We start from the raw sequence: 20,051 nt of genomic DNA on the forward strand, positions 1-20,051 counted from the left end.
AGCTGGTCATTTTTAGGTGTTTGCATTTTATACTGGTGCCCAGCTTTTGTTTTCTGGCTTCAGTTTTGGGTGAGGCTAAACAGTAGTCATCATGGTTTAAGAAAACTACCCAGTCAATGAGCTGTAAATACTCAACTGGTGACTGAAATTAACAATTTACCACCCAAAACCAAAAAAACACCACAACAAAAAAAAAAAAAAAAAGAACATTTTGGCTGCAGAAATAACTTAACATCCTCTCTGTTTTATGGCTCAGAGTTGGGTAGGGCCGCACAGTGGTGAATGCAAGAATGACTAAGTTGAACTGGTTTACATAGTCCATGTGAAATGTCCCGCAGTTACCCACTGTAATGTGCTATGGGCCATTCATTTCACTGAATTCAATTACTTTTGGTCTAAGAACACCCCATCGCACACAATCCCTGCCCGAGTGTGACCATTACAGGAAACAAAATAAAAAAACAAAACATTCAAATCCCAACAAATAGTTCAGGTGCCTTCTGCTTGCGAACAAGTGCACAGCAGGAATCAGCTCAGCATGATACATACCCCTATAATAATGCTTATCCCAGTCCCACCCACCCCCCTCACGTCACTCCACAGACGGCCAAGGGTTAGCAGATACCATATTCCAAGCTGCTCAGACATGCATATTGTGAAACATTTAGACAGACTCTTTCTGTCCGACCATTAAAACGCGCACACAGATCGGAAAGGATTGGTTGGCTCTTCTTGTTTTCATTGCTGTTCTATCATGCAAACTTGAACTAAAAACGGATACAAATTAAATAAGGCAGCCGCTTGCCCACAGGTGACCCCGTGTTCGTTTGCTCACAGAGAAGCTTTGAATGGGGAAACTGCGGGTGCCGAGTGCAATCACTAGAACACAGCTTGGCGTGCAACAGATTTGACCCTGTGGCATAACACCAGCCTGCAAACTGTGTGATCTGCTGCCTAACATACACTATGGAGGCATTACCAGGGCTTCTGCTAGCAGAAGACAGGAGAAGGAATATGGGCAAACAGCTCCTGCACCACTAGACTGGCCAATACAACATCTGCTAGACAGCTAGTCTAAAACTATCTAACCGAGAATATTGCTAGAGCAGAGATTCCTGCAACACAACTGCATTAGCAATAATTACTTGCATTACATGAAATGGCACATGGCAGTAGTGACTCGTTAGTAGAGGTCAAGAGGTAAAGAAAGGGTTAGCTGGTGATCAAAAAACTGCGAAGAGCCCCTCGTCTTCTATTGTCTGTTATATAGCAGAGACAAACTGAAATGCCTTCCTAGTTTTCACCTCTGCTCCATTACAAAAAAAAAAAAAAAAAATGAAATTACTGATCGAAAGCAGAGCAAAGGTTTCGATTTCTCACGGGGTCACAAAAAACATCTATTGCGTTACTGTAAATCATGCTTGTTTCAAATCACACCATTTCATTGCTCTCAGGTAGACTGGAATGGATTGCTAATACCACACACGTTTGAACAAAGCTGGAGACAAGATTAAAAACAGATTACGGAACAATACTAATAGAAAGTTTAAAAAGGCCAAACTGATTTTACAACCTTCTTCGAATATGATTAGTTCTCATGGCATCAAGTAATAGAACATAAAATGCTGGTCCACAGAATTAAAAGAAAATAACAAAACCGCCCTCTAGGGCTTCAGTGCAAACATATTTAAATAAGCAGCTGTGACATCCCCCTCAACTAAGGGACTAACAGAAGAATTTTGCAGACAGGGAGCCCCTGGTAATGCCTCAAATTCCCGTTCGGGGGTTAGCACTGGCCTTAAAGATCGTCTTTTTTTTTTTTTGTTTTAAAACCTGTTAGCCTTAGCTACTCACATTGGAGAAAGGGAGAAAAAGTTACTCTCCAATGTACAACCCAATTCATCTCCAACACACCTCAAATCCCTCCCAAGTCCCACAACTACAATACATAATGTAGGAGCTCAGCTGGGAAGTACTGGGGTGTAGAGGTACTAGGATGGAGACAGTGGAATGTATGACTCTTGACACCACCTCCAGATTCAAAGCTGCTGTGTCCTAGCCGTTAGGACAAGTGCAAGTGGAGGGGGAAGCTGAAGCATCCGAGACAGGCAAGGAGGCTGGTTTACTTTATGTTTATCCCTCTGGGTTTGTGCACTGGCAGGAGGTGAGAGGGCAAATTCCTGTCCTCACTCCCCATCTCTGTGAGCTTCAGAGGCATCAGCCCGGCAGATGGGACATGTGCGGTTGGACTGAAAAAAAAAAAAAAAAAAAAGAATCAAAGTCAACATTTTACACAATACCAAACCCCAACATATTTTTACAAGAAAACAAATCTTTTACCTAGATCTGTCAGGCATACTGTTGCAAAGAATATGGGAAGGCATTAGCCTACCCCCAATTCTGAACATTGAAGTCCTGCCACATTGCGTTTATGGACCTAGCCTCATTTTTTCTTTTTTTTTTTATAAAAGGCTCCATGGTATCATCCAAGTGTTAGTGAGAAAGGGAAGCAACCCTCGACAGAAACTTGCATTTACAGAAGCTATTGTATCAAAAAAGAATCCTCAGAGAGTAAATTGGAGTGAAAAAAAAAAAAAAAAACTTCTCTTTAGATATCTCCCCCTCTGCATGGGACTTCCAGTGTTTGGCACTTTAAACTCTCACCCAACCAAACCTCCTTAGTAAGGGCTCATTCACATGCTTGTTGATTATGAAGAATAAAGCAGTGCTCATTAACACGCCCATTGCATTTATGTTGTTTTTGAAGCATTGAAAAAAAACTTAAAAAATGCTGCATACTGTGCCTTTATTTTATTGGGATTTAATGCAAGACCAACACAAAGTGGAAGGAAAATGATAAATGGTTCTCAAATTTTTTTACAAATAAATATCTGAAAAGTGTGGCATGCATTGGTATTCAGCCCCCTTTACTCTGATACCCCAAATTAAATTTAGTGGAACCAAATGCCTTCACCTAGTTAGTAGAGTCCACCTGTGTGCATTTGAATCTTAGTATAAATACAGCTGTTCTGTGAAGCCCTCATAGGTTTGTTAGAGAACCTAAGCAACTAAAACAGCATCAAGAAGGCCAAGGAACACACCAGACAGGTCAGGGATAAAGTCGTGGAGAAGTTTAAAGCAGCGTTAGGTTATAAAAAAATAGCCCAAGCTTTGAATATCTCACGGAGCACTGTTAAATCCATCATTTGAAAATGGAAAGAGTATATCACAACTGCAAACCTACCAGGACATGGCAGTTCACCTAAACTGACAGGCTGGGCAAGGAGAGCATTAATCAGAGAAGCAGCCAAGAGAGACCCATGGTAACTCTGGAGGAGGTGCAGAAATCCACAGCTCAGGTGGGAGAATCTGTCCACAGCAAACCTATTAGTCGTGCCCTCCACAAATCTGGCCTTATGGAAGAGTGGCAAGAAAGAAAGCAATAAGTCCAGTTTGCGAGAAGCCATGTGGGGAACACAGCAAATGTGGAAGAAGGTGTTCTGGTCAGACGAGACCAAAATTGAACTTTTTGGCCTAAAAGCAAAAATGCTGTGTGGCGGAATACTAATAATGCACATCACTCTGAACAGCATCATGTTGTGGGGATGCCTTTCTTCAGCAGGAACAGGGAAGTTCGTCAGAGTTGATGGAAAGGTGGGTGGAGCCAAATACAGGGCAATCCTAGAGGAAAACCTGTTAGAGATTGCAAAGACTGGAGACTGGGGCAGAGGTTCACCTTCTAGCAGGACAATGACCCTAAACATACAGCCAGAGCTACAATGGAATGGTTTATATCAAAAGCATGTTCATGTGTTAGAATGGCCCAGTCAAAGTCCAGACCTAAATCCAATTGAGAATTTGTGGCAAGACTTGGAAATTGCTGTTTACAAACGTTCTCCATTCAATTTGACAGAGTTTGATGCTATTTTGCAAAGAGAAATGGGCAAAAATGTCACTCTCTAGATGTGCAAAGCTGATAGAGACATCCTCAAAACGACTTGCAGCTGTAATTGCAGTGAAAGGTAGTTCTACAAAGTATTGACTCAGGGGGGTGAATACAAATGCATGTCACACTTTTCACATATTTGTAAAAAAAATTTGAAAAACATTTATCATTTTCCTTACACTTCACAATTAATTGGCACTTTGTGATGTCTATCGCATAAAATCCCAATAAAATTAATTTACGTTTTTGGTTGTAACATGACAAAGTGTGGAAAATTTCAAGGGGTATGAATACTTTTTCGAGGCACTGTAAATGCCCATGAAAGTGTTGCTTTCTAGGGGGGAAGTAATTAAAGTGTTGCTAAACCCACAACTGTAAAATCAGTCTGTATATGCAGTAAAGCATGCTTGTTATACTCACTATGGAACCTAATGCGCTAATTCTCTGCATTGTGTAAAAAGGATGTTTGATCCTGTCTTCTCTGATCCTCCCCTTCTTTTACTGTCCCCAAACAATCTCCTGATACCTTTGGAGTCACTCTGCACATGCTCAGTTTAGTGTGTATTGTTGGAGATTTTTTTTTTCTTCTTGGACGGGTGTATGTGATTAGCATAGGGCCAATCAGCACTGTCCAGACAGAGGGTCAGGGGTCCTGCAGCCTCATTGGACAATCCGGGGAGAATGAAAACTCCTCCTACAAGCTTCAACCAGACACTGATAGAAGTCACAAGACTGTTATAAACTGCTTATGAGAAAAGGTATTTAGCAGTTTATATTTACTAAAATAATTACATTTCCATGTTCTGTGTACTGTGGGAAACCAGATATAGTGAATGCAGGGTCCTGGGTTTAGTAACACTTTAAAAGAGAAGTTCGGGATTTAAAAAAAACAAAAAAATACTCACCTAGGTGGAAGCAACATTAATGTGATGCTGCATCTGTGGTCGAACTGCACTGTGATCCATAGAAGAAGTATGGACAAAAATGGATTTTTGTAAAATATTACCGTAAAATCCTTTTCTCTTAGCTCATTGACAGACGTAGTCCTCGGTGATACAGCACCTTCGGGTTATGTTGCCTCCACAGGAGTAGGACTAGACAGGAAATAAAATGCTCTGGCCACACCCTAGGGGCAGTCCCAGAGGGTATATCCTCTCTCTCTCTCTGCCTCAGCAAATCAGTTATGTCATAAAAGCAGTCTTTAGAGAATTTAACCCAACCCAACTCAAAAAAACAGAGGGGCGGGTACTACGTCTGTCAATGAGCTAAGAGAAAAGGATTTTACGGTAAGATTTTACAAAAATCCATTTTCTCTATAGCTCATTGACAGACGTAGTCCTCGGTGATACAGCACCTTCGGGAAGTCCCAGAGCAGTATCACAAATGAGGGGTGGGAAAATGGAAATCAAATCCAAATCTAGAAGGCCCAACCGGTGCCATCTAGAAGTTTACAATGCTCATCCTTAATGAGACTCAACAAAAAAATTTTGAAACAGAAAAAAACCCTCGAGGTAGACCACCGGTCTCCTCAAATTGCGGCCTGCAAAACCTTGCGGCCAAATGAGGCATCCGCCGATGCCATTACATCAATTTTATAAAATTTTGTAAAAGTATGTACCGACGACCAGGTGGCCGCTTTACATACCTGGACCACTGACGCCTGATGGCGAAAGGCCCAGGAAGTACTGAGCGCTCGAGTGAAGTGCGCCCTAACAGGGAACGGAGGATTCCGACCCTTAATAGAATAAGCCTGTACCACCGTCTGACTGATCCATGTAGATATGGTCGCGGCAGACACAGGCAACCCCCTTCAAGGGCTATCCGTGATCACAAAAAGTGAGTCCGTCTTACGAAAACCACTTTAGGAAGGAAGGATGGATTCGGAAGAAGAACCACCTTATCCCTATGAACCACCAGATCTGGGGAACGACAGGATAATGCGGCCAGTTCTGACACCCTGCGTACAGAAGTAATGGCCATCAAGAAGGCCACCTTCTGGGAATGTAAGCAAGGGAATCTCCCTAATATCTTCAAAGAGAAGTTTCTGAAGAACCGACCACACTAAATTAAGATACCAGGCGGTAAGGGTGCGCGCACTGGCGGAGCCAGATGTCGCACCCCCTGGATGAAATTCCGCACCAAGGAATGATTAGCCAAAGGTTTCTTGAAAGAAGATTGCTAACGCCGAAAACCTGACCCTTGATCGTGCTCAAGGATAGTTTCTGCTCAACCCCTTGTTGCAGACAGACCAAAATTCGGGTCACCGAATAGGTATGTGGGGGAAATCCAATAGATTCACACCATGCAATATAAGACTTCCATGTGCTGGAAGTCGCTTTCCTTGCTTTAACTGGAGGTAGGAATAACTGAAGCTGACACTCCCTTGTCCTTCAGTACCTGGGTCTCAATGGCCAGGCCATTAAGCCAGCGACTGTAAAGCAAGATGGAAGATCGGTCCCTGAGACCGCAAATCCTCCCTGAGAGGAAGTCTCCAAGCTGCGTCCGCGACTAGCCTCGCCAAGTCGGCGTACCAGGCTCGACGAGGTCAATCCGGAATTTCCAGAATAACTGGAATTCCCTCCACCTCTATCCTGCGAAGAAGTTCCCGCAGCAACTTTAGAGGATGGAAGGCATGCCGTAGCTGATACTGCCCCCACGGGGCGATCAGCGTTTCTGCTGCGTCCGCTAGAGGATCGTGGCGCGAGCTACAAACCTCCGCACCTTCCTGTTAGGCTAAGGTGCCAACAGATCCACATCCGGGATGTCCCAATGAAGGGACAGCTAGGGAAAAACCTCTGGATGAAGAGGCCATATGCGATTGGATCCGAATCGGGCTGCTCTAGAGCTGCTCGATCCAGTAAATCAGACAAAATCTGATCGCTCTCGGTTCCGATACCCTTATTGGTAATCTGGATACTATCGGAAGAAATGACTTCCCCTGGTTGAGCATCGGAGACTTCCTGGTCCGCTCGCTCAACCGGATCCGATTGTCCAGGGAATCGGAATTCTGATTCCATTAAAAAAGAATCTCCTTCAGGAGAATTCGGGTATGAGACTGGGTATACGGTACTACCTCTAAGAAGGCCACCATCAGTCCCAGCCAATTGACGGACAGCAACATCCGAATCGTTGACTGAACCTTCTGGAGTTTCCCAGCAAGGAGAAACTCTCTTGCCCAGGATGTATCCAACCTTAGGCCCAGATAGTTCAGTCTCCTGGTGGGAACCAGGGATGATCTTTGGGAAAGCGAAAAAACGCTGATGTCCTGCGATGATGGGGATATAAAGATAGGCATCCTATATGTCTATGGACGCCAGGAAATCTCTTTGATGCAGGGAGGCCACCACTGTACGGATGGACTCTATTTCTTCCCAAGTCCAGATTTGGACGCACCTTGCCCTCTTTCCTGGGCATTGTGAATAGGTTCGAATAGAACCCCTGAAACCGTTCAATGTTAGAAGGGAAGAATCGCACCGGTGGAAGTGATCGAAACTCGATCCTGTGTCCTCCAGAAACCGGTGAAAACATCCCCCCCCCCCACCCCAGAGATGGATAGGGGCGCATCAGGCTATATTCTTCAGGCTTGGCTGAGCCGGACTCTTTGTTTACCCGACCAGCGCCCTTTGAAACCCCTCTAAAGGGGCTTTGGAGGGTTTCGCCTTATCGCCCGCCCTCGCGGAACGAACAACTCATATGAGCAGAAAAGGAAGGTCCTTGTTAGTTACGAGGTCTTTTTATCCTAACAGTCTGTGGCAAGACAGCAGGTGGTACCGTCTATCCTATAAAGAGGAATTCCTCAAACGGATAGCACCTAGCCATGCGTTTGGAAATAACAGGGGTTCGTTTCAAAACAACCCCATTTGGGTAAAGGAAAATCCTTCGCCCTTTTGGTAGGCTAACAAGTACCAAAAAGGAATCTCAGTCTCAGCTACCTCTGCCGGTGTAACCTCAAGACTAAAGGTTTCCCGGACGGACACAACTAGTGCATCCACCACTCTTGTGCTATGGCGGAGGCAGAAACGTGCTCCTCACTGCTGAGGAGATATTACCTGAGACAACAGCCCCCTAAGAGGGACCTGCAACTGCATTGACCAGCTCTGAATCCGTATCTGAAGTATCTGATAAACAATAGGGGTAGGCGGGGGTCGCTACTTGACCCCCGTCCCCGACAGGCCACCTCCACCCGGGATACCAAAGACTCCAAAACTGCCGATAATGCATTAAAAACAAGTGGGGTACTGGAGGGTCCTGCGGCCACCTTGAGGGGATCAGGTGGGGATACCTATGCGGCAGGGTCAATGATTATACAAGACACTTGCCAGCGACAAAAAATGACAAAGTAAAAAAAAAAAAAAAAACTTTTTTTTTTTTTTTTTTGTGTCCCCCAGTCGCAACAGCGCCCCTCAGTGTTACCTGCCTTTTTGGACCCCACAGAGAGAGAGAGACAGACCCCAAGGCTCATCCCTGATGCACAGAAGTTTTCATCAGCTTGCTCAGTGCTTGTCTTGTTACAGACAGGAAGTCTTTGGCCCTATTTCCTGGGTAAAAGAGGCGGCTCCGCCCCTTAACACGCCTGTCGGCTCCTCCCCCTGGCTCCATGAGGTGTTTGAGTCACCTCAAACATGGCCGCCCCCATGCTGGAGACACGAGGCTACACCAAAATGGCGGCCTCGTGCGATCTACCAGACAATGGCGGCGGCCTGCACAGAATAGCGGCATGTCTGCAGAAGGATCTCTGCCTCACAACCCTTCACCCTCGTGGTGGTCAGCGTGGTCGGAGGTACCGGACCCTAGCGGGCCGTATGCGGTCCGTGGCCGTCGGGAGGCATCTGCTTAGCTGGAGGAATGATCTGGAATGCAGTATACATGTATAGACATCGCCCTGTGGCTACTGACAGGTAGGATACCTTATACTATCACAGTAAAGTTCTAGTACTGCCACTGACTACAATCATTTTCACATTTTTACAATTAGATTGTCAGCTCCAAAACCAAGCCTCCTGGCTTCTTGTACACAAAAATCACACTCAATTAGGGGGATCTGTGACATGTTGTAGGATAGAGGGGAACCCATCCTTACCATTACAGAGAGGGGCCCGCGTTCACCACAAGACCCGTCAGGGGGAAAGGGGGAACATACTACTCACCATACCGGAACCAGGCGGGCGCCAACTCCTGACAGTACCCCTCTCCACCGAGGTAGGAGGGCTGTCGACCAATACGGGCGCCGTGACTCATGGTCTTTGGCGTTTCAGCGAGACGTTTAACTCGCAGGGTCAGTCCCCGTCCAGTGGGACTATGTCGCGGCCGACCCAGCGCGGAGCTATGGCCTGCACGCGCTCGTAGGCTGAACTGGGGTGACCACTGGATCTCAACATCCCGCCCGTCGCCCAGTTCAGCTTTCTTGCTTGAAGATCTCACAGGAACACTGGAGGAAAAAAAGCTGTCTTAAAAAATTCTTTTCTAAGAAAAAAATCCTGCCAGGACCGAAGATCCCAGCAAGGTATCTAGGTCCTTACTCCTGACTAGACAGAAAAAAACTGATTTGCTGAGGCAGAGAGAGAGAGGATATACCCTCTGGGACTGCCCCTAGGGTGTGGCCAGAGCATTTTATTTCCTGTCTAGTCCTACTCCTGTGGAGGCAACATAACCCGAAGGTGCTGTATCACCGAGGACTACGTCTGTCAATGAGCGATAGAGAAAAAAAGCTTTGGCCATATTTCTCCTTTCAAAGGGAAAGATGTTGAGAAAATGTATCTACTTTGAGGAGTAGTTAAAATGCATCTACTTTGAGGAGTAGTTAGGTTGTGCTGTGATAGCAGACATTTTTGTGAATTATCTGCAAAACTGATTTGTATACTTTGATCTTCGACACTTGACTTGGTTTCAGCCCTTGCAATAATGATCAACGCCTCTGCTCCTGCCTGGCAGTGGTAGTATTGCTGGCTTGATGCTTCTGACTGCACATAGAAGCAAATGGTGTTACCACACGGCTGCTCTGTACACACGGCAACTGGCTGAAGCTGCTCTGTCCAGGTCCTACTATTTCCCAGTGCATTCTGGGATACAGGAACCTCTACTGTCTCTCCCGCAGTGCCCAGCTAACACTACATAAATGCTTTACTAACACACCATAAATGCTATAGGTGTGGTTACAGAGTATTTACCATTGAAATCACTGGAGCGCCCTGAAAAGCGTAGATGCTTCTTAAAAGCAACATACTTCTTAATTTTTAACACAATACAGTGCACCTGTGGTACCCATTGTAACATTCATGGCAGACGTTGAAAGGTGGTTATGAGGCTTAAAAAGTGCTGAACACATGGTATCGACAGACACAAAATGAAGGCAAATTCTAATCTGGCTAAATTATATACGTGATCGAAAAAAAAAAAAAAAAAAGAAAAGAAGTGCACAGCAACGTACCTTGAGCCACTTATCAACACATTTTGCATGGAACTCATGGTTACAAGGTAACACTCTAAGAAGCTGCCGACTTTCAAAGTCACTAAAGCACACCACGCACCTGTAAGAGATCAATAGATTTACTTATAAAACTGCCAATCTGTAAATGTAATGTATTCATGATTAGGGGGTTGTAGTCATGCTTTAATAGATAAAAAAGAATTGTTATTTTTAAGAAGTGACAGTTATTTTAAGCATATCCCAATAAGCTTTGAACATTAAAAATCACATCTAGAGGAAAAAGATACTTTTGCTTGTGTTAAATTTTATGAATCGAGCCCTACTTCTTTAACCACTTCTGAACCGCCAGCCACAGTTTTACGTCAGTTCTTTGACGTTAAATACCGGTGTCATTGCAGCACATAACTGCCATAACCCCATTATTTTCTTACAGGGCGGGCGGTCCTCTTTACTGCGAATTTGCCGCAGGATCATTTTTATGGGCGGAGGGAAAGCTTCCTCCCAACAGCCTTAAAGGGCACATTTTTTTTCTGTTTTAAGTTTAGATGTGAGAACGGAGGTCTTTTTGACCCCAGATCTCACATTAAAAAGGACCTGTCCTGCTTATTTCTATTACAAGGGTTGGTTACATTCTTTGTAATAGGAATAAAATTGATCACATTTTTTTTTTTTTTTAAAAAGGTACAGTTGTAAAAATAAAAAATAAAATGTAAAATAAGAAAAAAAAATAAAAAATAAAACGTTTAAAGCTCCCCGTCCCTCCGAGCTCGCTTGCAGAAGGGAATGCAAGTCGCGCCCACATATTTAAAATGGTGTTCAAACTGCGATTGTTAGAGTGAGAGCAATAATTCTAGCTCTAGACCTTTTCCTGTAGCTCTAAACTGGTAACCTGTAGACATTTTTAAAGCATCGCCTATGGAGATTTTTAAAAAATCAATGTTTGTCCCCATTCCACAAGCGTGTGCAATTTTGAAGCATGACATGTTGGGTATCCATTTGGTGTAACATTATAGAAAAAGATTTAACTAACTTAACTGTTATGTGCCCTGTTCACACCACAGTGTTGATATCATGTCAGTTTCCTCCTGTGCAAAAAACCGCACGTTACAGATTCCTGCATAGAAAAAAAATCTTCACATGATACTAGTGTGGTGTAAACAGGGCACGTAGAGATCAATTGTTTTTTTTTTTTTTTGTGCTCGTGCAGAAAAAAACGGACATCTCTGCACATGGTGTTAACGAGGCCTAATCCTTTTCCTTAGAAACCATCCTTGGAAGTAGTTGAAGTGCCCTGATTTAAATTGTATTTTTTCAGGTGTTTTAGAAAACTGTGATAGGATGGTGTGCCTTTGCCTATATAGTTAGTGACTTTGTGAAAACAGCCTCCCATTTGGGAGTCGTGGGATTACCTGTGTTTCAGGAAATATATGTACTCAAATATATGATCAGACACGTCCCCCTTGCTTGCACAGCCATTCACTACCAAGCTCAGTGTACTGCTGCTTCTCCTCCCCCCAGCACATACGCAGCTGAGAGCAGAGGGAATGTGATCATAACAAAAAAAATATATAAATCTATTATTTATTTTATCTATTCCAAAATGTTTTGCCTTTCATTTCTTGTTTTAAATTGAAGGGGTTGTTTTACAAGCCGATCGTTTACAATCACTTTAAGTTTCTCTATACAATTTGTTTACCCCTTCATACGAAACCATTCATAGTTCGTATTTTTCAATCATATTAAATCTTTCTCTGAAAAATTAGTTATTTTATTTTTTTTACTTATTTATTACAGGTACTTTAAGCACACTGTCAATTTATGCAGTGCTTCACATATATATTGTACATTCACATATGAAAATTAAATCTGGAAAATGTCAATAATGTCTCATGAATAATATTTCACAAGATACACATTTAAAATAAGCGCGTGCTATTTAGTAAAGCAGAGGTTTATAAAATTGCTTTGGATCTTAGGAATGTGAACATTTATTGGGAGGTAGAGACATCTCCCTCAATTACTCACAATGTCTGCTCAGACTGGTGGCTCTCAAGGTTGAAGCGGTATGACGGAAGCTGCTCAATGTTGGCTTTGGTGAGTCCACGGGGTTTTGCTTCTCCTAAGCGTTCAGCTAAGTTGAGCAATGCCTAAAAGAAAAAAGATTAAATTAACGGAAGAAGAAAGTCAAAGGTCTCATTGAGGACGAGTTGAATGCAGAACATCCAACATTTTGTCGGCGGCTGGCCCACTGGGAGAAGCCACAGAAAATAGACACGCGCAGATAGTGTTTAGACCACTGAGCTTCAATGCCACAATCCCAGTGTAACCAAAGCAATACATCTCTGTGCACACTTATAGACCTGACAATTACAGGATAGTGGACAATTCTCAGAATTGTCTGCCATGTGCATGTGCAGTGTGAGTGAGCCTAACAGGCTATTTTTAAATTAGCAAGGAAATTGGGTACAATGTCACCAACAGATGTCACAAATCTAATATGGATAACATCAGGCATGTCCAATATAGTAACATATATTATCCACTAGAACAAGGATCTTCAAACTATGGCCCTCCACTTGTTCAGGAACTACAACTCCCATCATGCCTGGTCATGTCAGAGTTTTACAATGCCTCATGGGATGTGTATTTCCGCAACAACTGGAGGGCCGTAGTTTGAGGATCCCTGCATTAGAACATGGATCACCAAACTACAGCCCTCCAGCTGTTGTGGAACTACACGTCCCATGAGGCATTGCAAAATTCTGACATTCACACACATGACTAGGCATGGTGAAAATTGTAGTTCCTAAACAACTGGAGGGCCATAGTTTGGAGACGCCTGCACTTGGATGGCAGAATGTAAAAAACTATGCACGTTTGGGTAAGCTTTATAAGCTATAGGTCAGTCATTCAATAAAGGTCTTCAATTGGCTGAGGGCCATAAAATCACAAGCAACCCAAAAACCATCTATTTTAAACAACGGGACTGATTGGTGTAATCACAGAGAGAAGATTACATTTCTTACAGTCCCTACAGTTAAAAAAAAAAAAAAAAAAAAGGAGGAGCATCCTTTCCTTAACTTGGGTTTCCCAAAAGAAGAATATGAAAAGATTATAACAGGAATTCGAAGTTAAACCAACCTCATAGTTCTCCATTTCCACATCGTCCACATCCAAATCCAAACTGATTGCTGGGCCAACAGAAGTGGGAGATACAGGAAGCATGGAACTGAAAGAAGCATGTGAACAATGACATGAGTTGTAAGTATAGTAGCACTCCTATCGCTGAGACAAAAGAATTAATGAAGGAAAAAATAGCAATTCCAGGATTTACAGCAAGAAATACTCACAGAAAGTAGGGGAGAAAGCTGGGATAATATGAAGGGGGCAGTGCAGGAGGCGGCAGTGGTTGCTGCAGGCGATATCGTTGGGCATTTATTCGCCGTGGCATCAAATGGGCATATGGCTGCAAATATAAAGCACAATTATACTCCAAAAAAAAAAAAAATCACATAAAACCATAAGCAAAACAAGATCACTATAAAAAAAAAAAACAAAAAAAAACCTTAAAGGAGGATACTATGTACATGCCAATTTTCTTTTAAACATACATTTTTCTAACCTGTAATATTCACCAAGCACTTAACTGGAAAAGTGTCTGACTGTGCACTTACCACTGGAAAGGATAGCTCCTGGTGCAGTGCATCATGGGAGAGGTAATGCATGGGCGCTGAATGGGGTATTGCAGGCACAGGGTGAGAGTGGTGGAATGGGAAATTGCCCATGTGATGTTGGTCCCCTCGAAGCTCTAACTCATTGTCTATCCTCTGCAGTGGCTAGATGGTGAAAATACAGAAGATTAAAGAAAATAAGCCATGCAAAAAAAAAATAAAACCATAATATGAATGCCATGGCAATATAGCTAAACATACAATATGATGTTCAATTAGCAATACATATGCCCCTCTATACCCCTTAAAAAAAAAAAATATTAAAATCTATCTATCTAAAGTCAACTTTTTTTTTTTTTTAATTCTTTATAGGTTTTTCAGAACAGACAAGAGTAACGCTGCACTATTATTTTAGTATTGCATTTGACTAAGGAGATCATTACAGCGACTGAAGAAAAGAAAATCCAAGATTCTGGGATACCTAATCCAGTCACAACGAGGATTTCCCTCAATTCAGAGAAATGTTTCTTTTTCCTGTTACTTTTGTGTCTACAAGACGTCAGGGGGAAAAAAAAATGCCCGACAGGGAACGGATGGCAAAAAAAAAAAAAATGGGATTTTTGACTTACAGTAAAAACCATTTCTCTGATGTTCATTAACGGACACAGCTCCTGTAATTCTTGACCATTTGGATGTCCCAAGAAGTGTTAAACATGAGGGGTGGGAAACACCAACAAAAATTCCCAAGGCTAAACATTAGCCAACCAGGCAACAGGGGCTCAACCAAAACAACTGGAGCCTCCTGAAACCCTCAAAAGATGAATCAGACGATACTGATCCCATGGGGCCACCAGCGCATTTGCGGCGTCCGCCAGAGGATCCCATGACCGAGCCACAAACCTCTGCACCTTTCGGTTGAGCTGAGACGCCAACAGATCTACCTTGGTGATGCCTCACCAGAGAGACAACTGATGAAACACCTCCGGATGAAGGGACCACTCCCCTTGGTCCAACGCCTGTTGACTGAGGTAATCCGCCTGCCAGTTTCCACCCCGGGAATGTATACGGCGGAGGGGGCTGGAACAATCTGTTCTGCCCACCTTAGAATGCCAGCTACCTCCAGAGCCGCCAGGACACTTATTGTGCCCCCCTGGTGACTGACATAAACCACAGCCGTTGCATTGTTTGATTGCATGCGCACTGAACATCCCTGAAGACGTTTCCGTCCAATGGTCCAGGCACAGTCTAATCGCTCAGAGTTCCAAGACCTTGATCGGTAGTCTGGACTCTTCCAGTGTCCAGAGCCCCTGAGCAAAATTTTTGCAGAGGACGCCTCCCCAGCCTGACAGGCTGTCATCCGTGGTGACCACTGTCCAATACAAGGGGAGGAATGATTTGCCCAGCCAAAGCTCCAGAGAATGAAACCACCATATAAGGGACTCCCTCGTTCCACGGCTCAGCCGGATCCAAATGTACAGAGACTGCAGAGTCTTGTCTCATTTGGCCAGAATCTCATTTTGCAGGGACCTTGTATGAACTGTGCAAACGAAACTGCCTCGAAGGTAGACACCATCAGGCCCAGCACCCACATGCAAGTCCAGAGGGATGACCATCTGCTGGACAGCAGGAGACGAATTGCAGCCTGCAATTTCTACAGTTTGTCCAGAGAAGGAGCACTCTGGCTTAGGCCGAGTCAAGAGTCAGACCCAGAAAGTACAGCTTTGTGGATGGAACTAGAGCAGACTTCTGAAAATTCAGAATCCAGCCAAAGTTCCTATGGAGATTTCCAGGTTTTCCACCAGAGCAGTAGGAGACTCCGCACGCAGAAGTAGGTCATCCAAGTAGCCCAGTACCGCGATCCCCTGTTGGCATAACAATTCTAGCACCGAGGCTAACACTTTTGTGAAGACCCAAGGAGCAGAGGCGAGACCAAAGGGTAATGCCACAAACCGATAAGGTTTTTCTCCAACGGCAAAGCGGAGGAAGCGCTGGTGACCAGTACATATTGGAATGTGAAGGTAAGCGTACTTGATTTTGATGGAGGCAAGAAAATCCCCCTGGATGCAGGGATGCCACCACCGTGCGAATGGACTCCTTTCTGAACTTCTGCACCCGCACATAGCAGTTCAGAGCCTTGAGGTCCATGATTGGACGCACCGAAACCGGAACTGATATGACGGCTCCGGCTCTTGGTGGAACGCACAGCGTTCCAGGGACTCGTACACTGCTTTTTATTCATTGTGAAATTGTGAGTACCCTTACTTCTTTTATGTGTTAATAAAAATGTTATACAGTATCACACTATTTTCCCTTTCCTTACTTCCTATGGTGATACCACTTACCCCAACGCCCTGATGATTACCCCGGAGTATTTGGGATAGGACCCCATCTACCCAGCGTGGATCCATTCACCAGGCCATAAGAGCTCTAATAGGACACCCAGGAATACCGGATAAGAGCCTTAGAGGGTCCCAGGATCCTACTGGGACAACCAGGTCCACACACCAGGATTCCTTGAGGGATCGTATACCTATACTATACATACCCGCTTTATACCCGTGTGGGATGGGTATTTCTGGTGAGTGTGCAACTTACTTGAGGGATCACCAGCACCCCACCACTTTACCCACCACAGGGTGGCTACTGGGATTATCGCACGAGGATTCACCACCTCTTTACACTATTTATGGACTGTTTTTACAAATTGTTAACCTTTCACCACCCCGATAATATTTTGTGCACAGCTTCACTTTATCTGGCTAATTTTATGCCCAAGTTAAGGTTATTTTCATTCATCTATCCAATTATCAAACCATTTACTGATTAGTGACATCACCATAATTGTGTAGCACTCTTCATTATATATTTATCTTTGGCACTTTATTTATTTACCATATCATATATCACTCACCTGATATTTATCACCATATCCAATATTGTCTAGTTGGTCTGCACCTTACGGCACTTGTCACTATTTACTACTTGTCTGTTTTGGATTTATTATACTATATACCTTTTGTCTGTTTTGGATTTATTATACTATATACCTTTTGTATTTATTGTTGTTTACCACACATTTATTTATCTGGCATACATCTACCTGCATTATCAACCAATTACTTTTCTGGGGAGTGCCATTCCCTCCCCCCATTTCTCCTATACGGCACCAGTCACTTTGCGGCACCAGTCACTTTATGTATTTTGTGCAATATTAGACTCACTGTCTACAACAGTTAACAATATCCTGATGTGTATGGTCAGAGTATTTTAATTGTTTTTGCCGAACAAACTTTTACAACTTCAGTTACTACATATAGTTTTATACTTGCACACGCTTCCTTCCTGTTCTTTCCTACTCCAGCCTAGTGGATCAGTGGTTTCTCTATCCTCTTAGGCAGCGCCATTCCCCTCTCCCCCCTTCTGTTTTATGTATTTTGATGTCCAGTAAGGTTTTGTTTTATGCTTTTTATCAAAACTGCTCTTTGTGTGTCTGCTCATTTTCAATTTTCACTAGATATTTCAGTGGCTGTACAGTATACCTTCATTTTAAATTTTGTTGTTCCCACATTTGTTACACTCCCTATAAGGGTATCACCTAGCAAATAACTTAGGCATTCCAAAGTGGACGCTTTTTTGGTCATACCCACTCTTTAGCAACATATCTGTCAAATTAGGCAGGGAAAGGAAACACCTTTGCCGCTCTGGATGGCTTGCGAGTGTCAAAGGGAACCTGCGCCTCCATCGCAGCTGCGTCCTCCATACTTAAGGTCTCACGCACAGATACAATCAGTGCTTCCACCAGAGCCTTTTCGTGCATGGTTGCAGTTGTGGAGGAATCATCCTCAGTATCTGAGGATTCCAGGTGCGTGGTCGCAGACCCAACAGGGTGACCCACTTCCGCGGTGGCCGAATCAGATTCAGGATCTGATGAGACAGATGAGGCAAGGGAAGGCAGGGGGCGCTTTTTGCAAGCCCATCGCCCGAAAGCCACTTCCACCCGGGACACAAAGGACTCCAGGACCGCCGCCAGGGCATCTATGGATGGTTCGGACCCGGCAGACCCCGCAGCCTCAGAGAGGGGATCAGGTGGGGAGATGTGCTCCAAAGACTCCATGAGTCACCAGGGGGACCCCAGAAAAATTGTATAACACTGTCACCGCATTGGCAGCACCACCCGGTCGCCAGGCACAAAGAACCAAGCGATCCACAGCAGAGGGAGGGAGAGGATCCCACCAGACTCACCACCCAGCAGAAACAGGCACCTGCAGCCACCAGAATAATCTGCACTCCACGCGCGGCGATCAGGTAGTGCAAAGATCCAGGAGTCCCCCTCAGGGGACGAGGAGGGGCTCCCACTGCCAAAAACGCCACTCACAGGGCTCCACTGTCATGGCGGCCGCTATTTTCAATGGCAAACCACTGTAAAATGGCCTCTGGACTACACAAACATGGCTGCCGTGCATTAAGCACACAGGCTACAAGAAAATGGAGGCACCATGAGGCTCCTAGGGACCCAGGAGGGATCTCTAGGCCTCAAGGACAAGGCCCAGGCAGGACGGGGGGCTCTAGCAGGAGCCCCTACCAGGTACAACCCCCCCTGATTGTCTGGTCGCCGGCAGCGCACTCACCCCAATTGCCAGCATAGTGCCCTGCCCCACCCCCAGGAGGTGAACCAGACTACCCACACAGTCCCAGCAAAGGGGATGGGGTAGGATGCGGGGGCAGGTGAAGGGGGGTGCCTTACGGGAAGGAGGGGAACCCGGGGGGGGCGACCATCCCAAGAAAGGGCCCACGTCCACCCCCAAAACCCTCCAGGGGGGAGAGGGGGGGGACAGCTACTCACCATACCAGGAAAAAGGTGGGCACCACTCCAGACAGAACCTCCTTTCCATTGAAATGGGGGGGGGGGGGTTTGTTGGCCAGGAGGAACGCTGCGACTCAGGCTGAGACCCCGGTCGTATGCGACCTCGCAAGGCGTTTAATTTGCAGGCCAGCCCCCCTCCGGTGGGGCTATGTCACGGCCAAACTAGCACAGAGCTAGGGTCTGCGCGTGCTCGCTGCCCAGACTGGGGTGACCACTGGATCTAGATTATCCAGCCCGTCGCCCAGTACGGCTGTGGATTGTAGATCTCACAGGAAAAAAAACAGGAGAAAAATTTCTATTTAAAAAGAAAAAAAATTGCCAAGACCAAACATTCCAGCAAGGAACTAGGTCCTTACTCCTGACTAGGCAGAAAAAACTGAGTACCTATAGCAGAGAGGGGAAGTATACCCCTTGGGACTGCCCATAGGCGTAGCCAGACTTTTTCTGCCTAGTGTCCTACTCCTGTAGGGGGCATTATAACCCAATTGTTAAGAAGATCAGTAGCTGTGTCTGTCAATGAACAAAAGAGTAAACGGCCTGGTCATTAGGGGGGTAAAACCATCCGGTCCAGAAGTGGTTAAAAGGCCTACAGAAAGATTATGAAAAGTTTGTACAAACTTGAACTCCATAGCTGGTCCCATATTTACGAAAAGAATACAAATTGATAAAATGTTATGTGTGCACAAGTCATTCTTGCGAAAAATGGGCTTCCCAGCAGATCACTATAGGCTCCAATTCAATCTGGCAAATAAATTAGATTGCTTTGAACATGAAACCAATAAACCTATAAAACTTAAAACTGGGTACCTGGTCGGAAGAATCCTAATTTCTGCTGTGACATGCAAATGATAGGGTCACTATTTGGCATTAGGTAGAACAAGAAGTGTTTGAAAAATGACATGCAATTAATAAATGTGAGTGAGGTGCACAATACTATCAAGTCAGCATATGCTAAAATACCCAAAGAATATTTATTGCACCTTGACGATTCAATACAGTAATATAGGCTGTTATGAAGGTTAAAAGGAGTGGTACTTAGAACAAAATCGGTTAAACTTGTTAAAGATGCCACTGACTGCAGGCCAATATCACTAAAGCTAGAACTTCGTGTGCAGAACCTATAGGTGTATCTCAAAAAATTAG

The 20,051-nt window shown here is 44.5% G+C and overlaps 1 protein-coding gene across 1 annotated transcript in view; it reads right to left on the reverse strand.

The window, feature by feature from the left end:
- Positions 1–217: 217 nt before the first annotated feature.
- RNF44 (ring finger protein 44) overlaps positions 218–20,051 on the reverse strand; it is a 107,766-nt gene continuing 87,932 nt past the window's right edge. Inside the window, exons 6-11 of the mRNA XM_082255667.1 lie at positions 14,048–14,209; positions 13,724–13,839; positions 13,515–13,602; positions 12,399–12,520; positions 10,374–10,473; positions 218–2,249 (exon numbers count right to left, since the gene is read on the reverse strand). Coding sequence (XP_082111793.1) covers positions 2,187–2,249; positions 10,374–10,473; positions 12,399–12,520; positions 13,515–13,602; positions 13,724–13,839; positions 14,048–14,209 — 651 coding nt within the window. The 3' untranslated portion in view covers positions 218–2,186. The remainder of the gene's footprint in view (positions 2,250–10,373; positions 10,474–12,398; positions 12,521–13,514; positions 13,603–13,723; positions 13,840–14,047; positions 14,210–20,051) is intronic.

The sequence above is a fragment of the Pelophylax lessonae genome (genome assembly GCF_965119305.1).
Source record: "Pelophylax lessonae genome assembly, chromosome: 4".
In the NCBI taxonomy this organism is placed as follows: domain Eukaryota; kingdom Metazoa; phylum Chordata; class Amphibia; order Anura; family Ranidae; genus Pelophylax; species Pelophylax lessonae.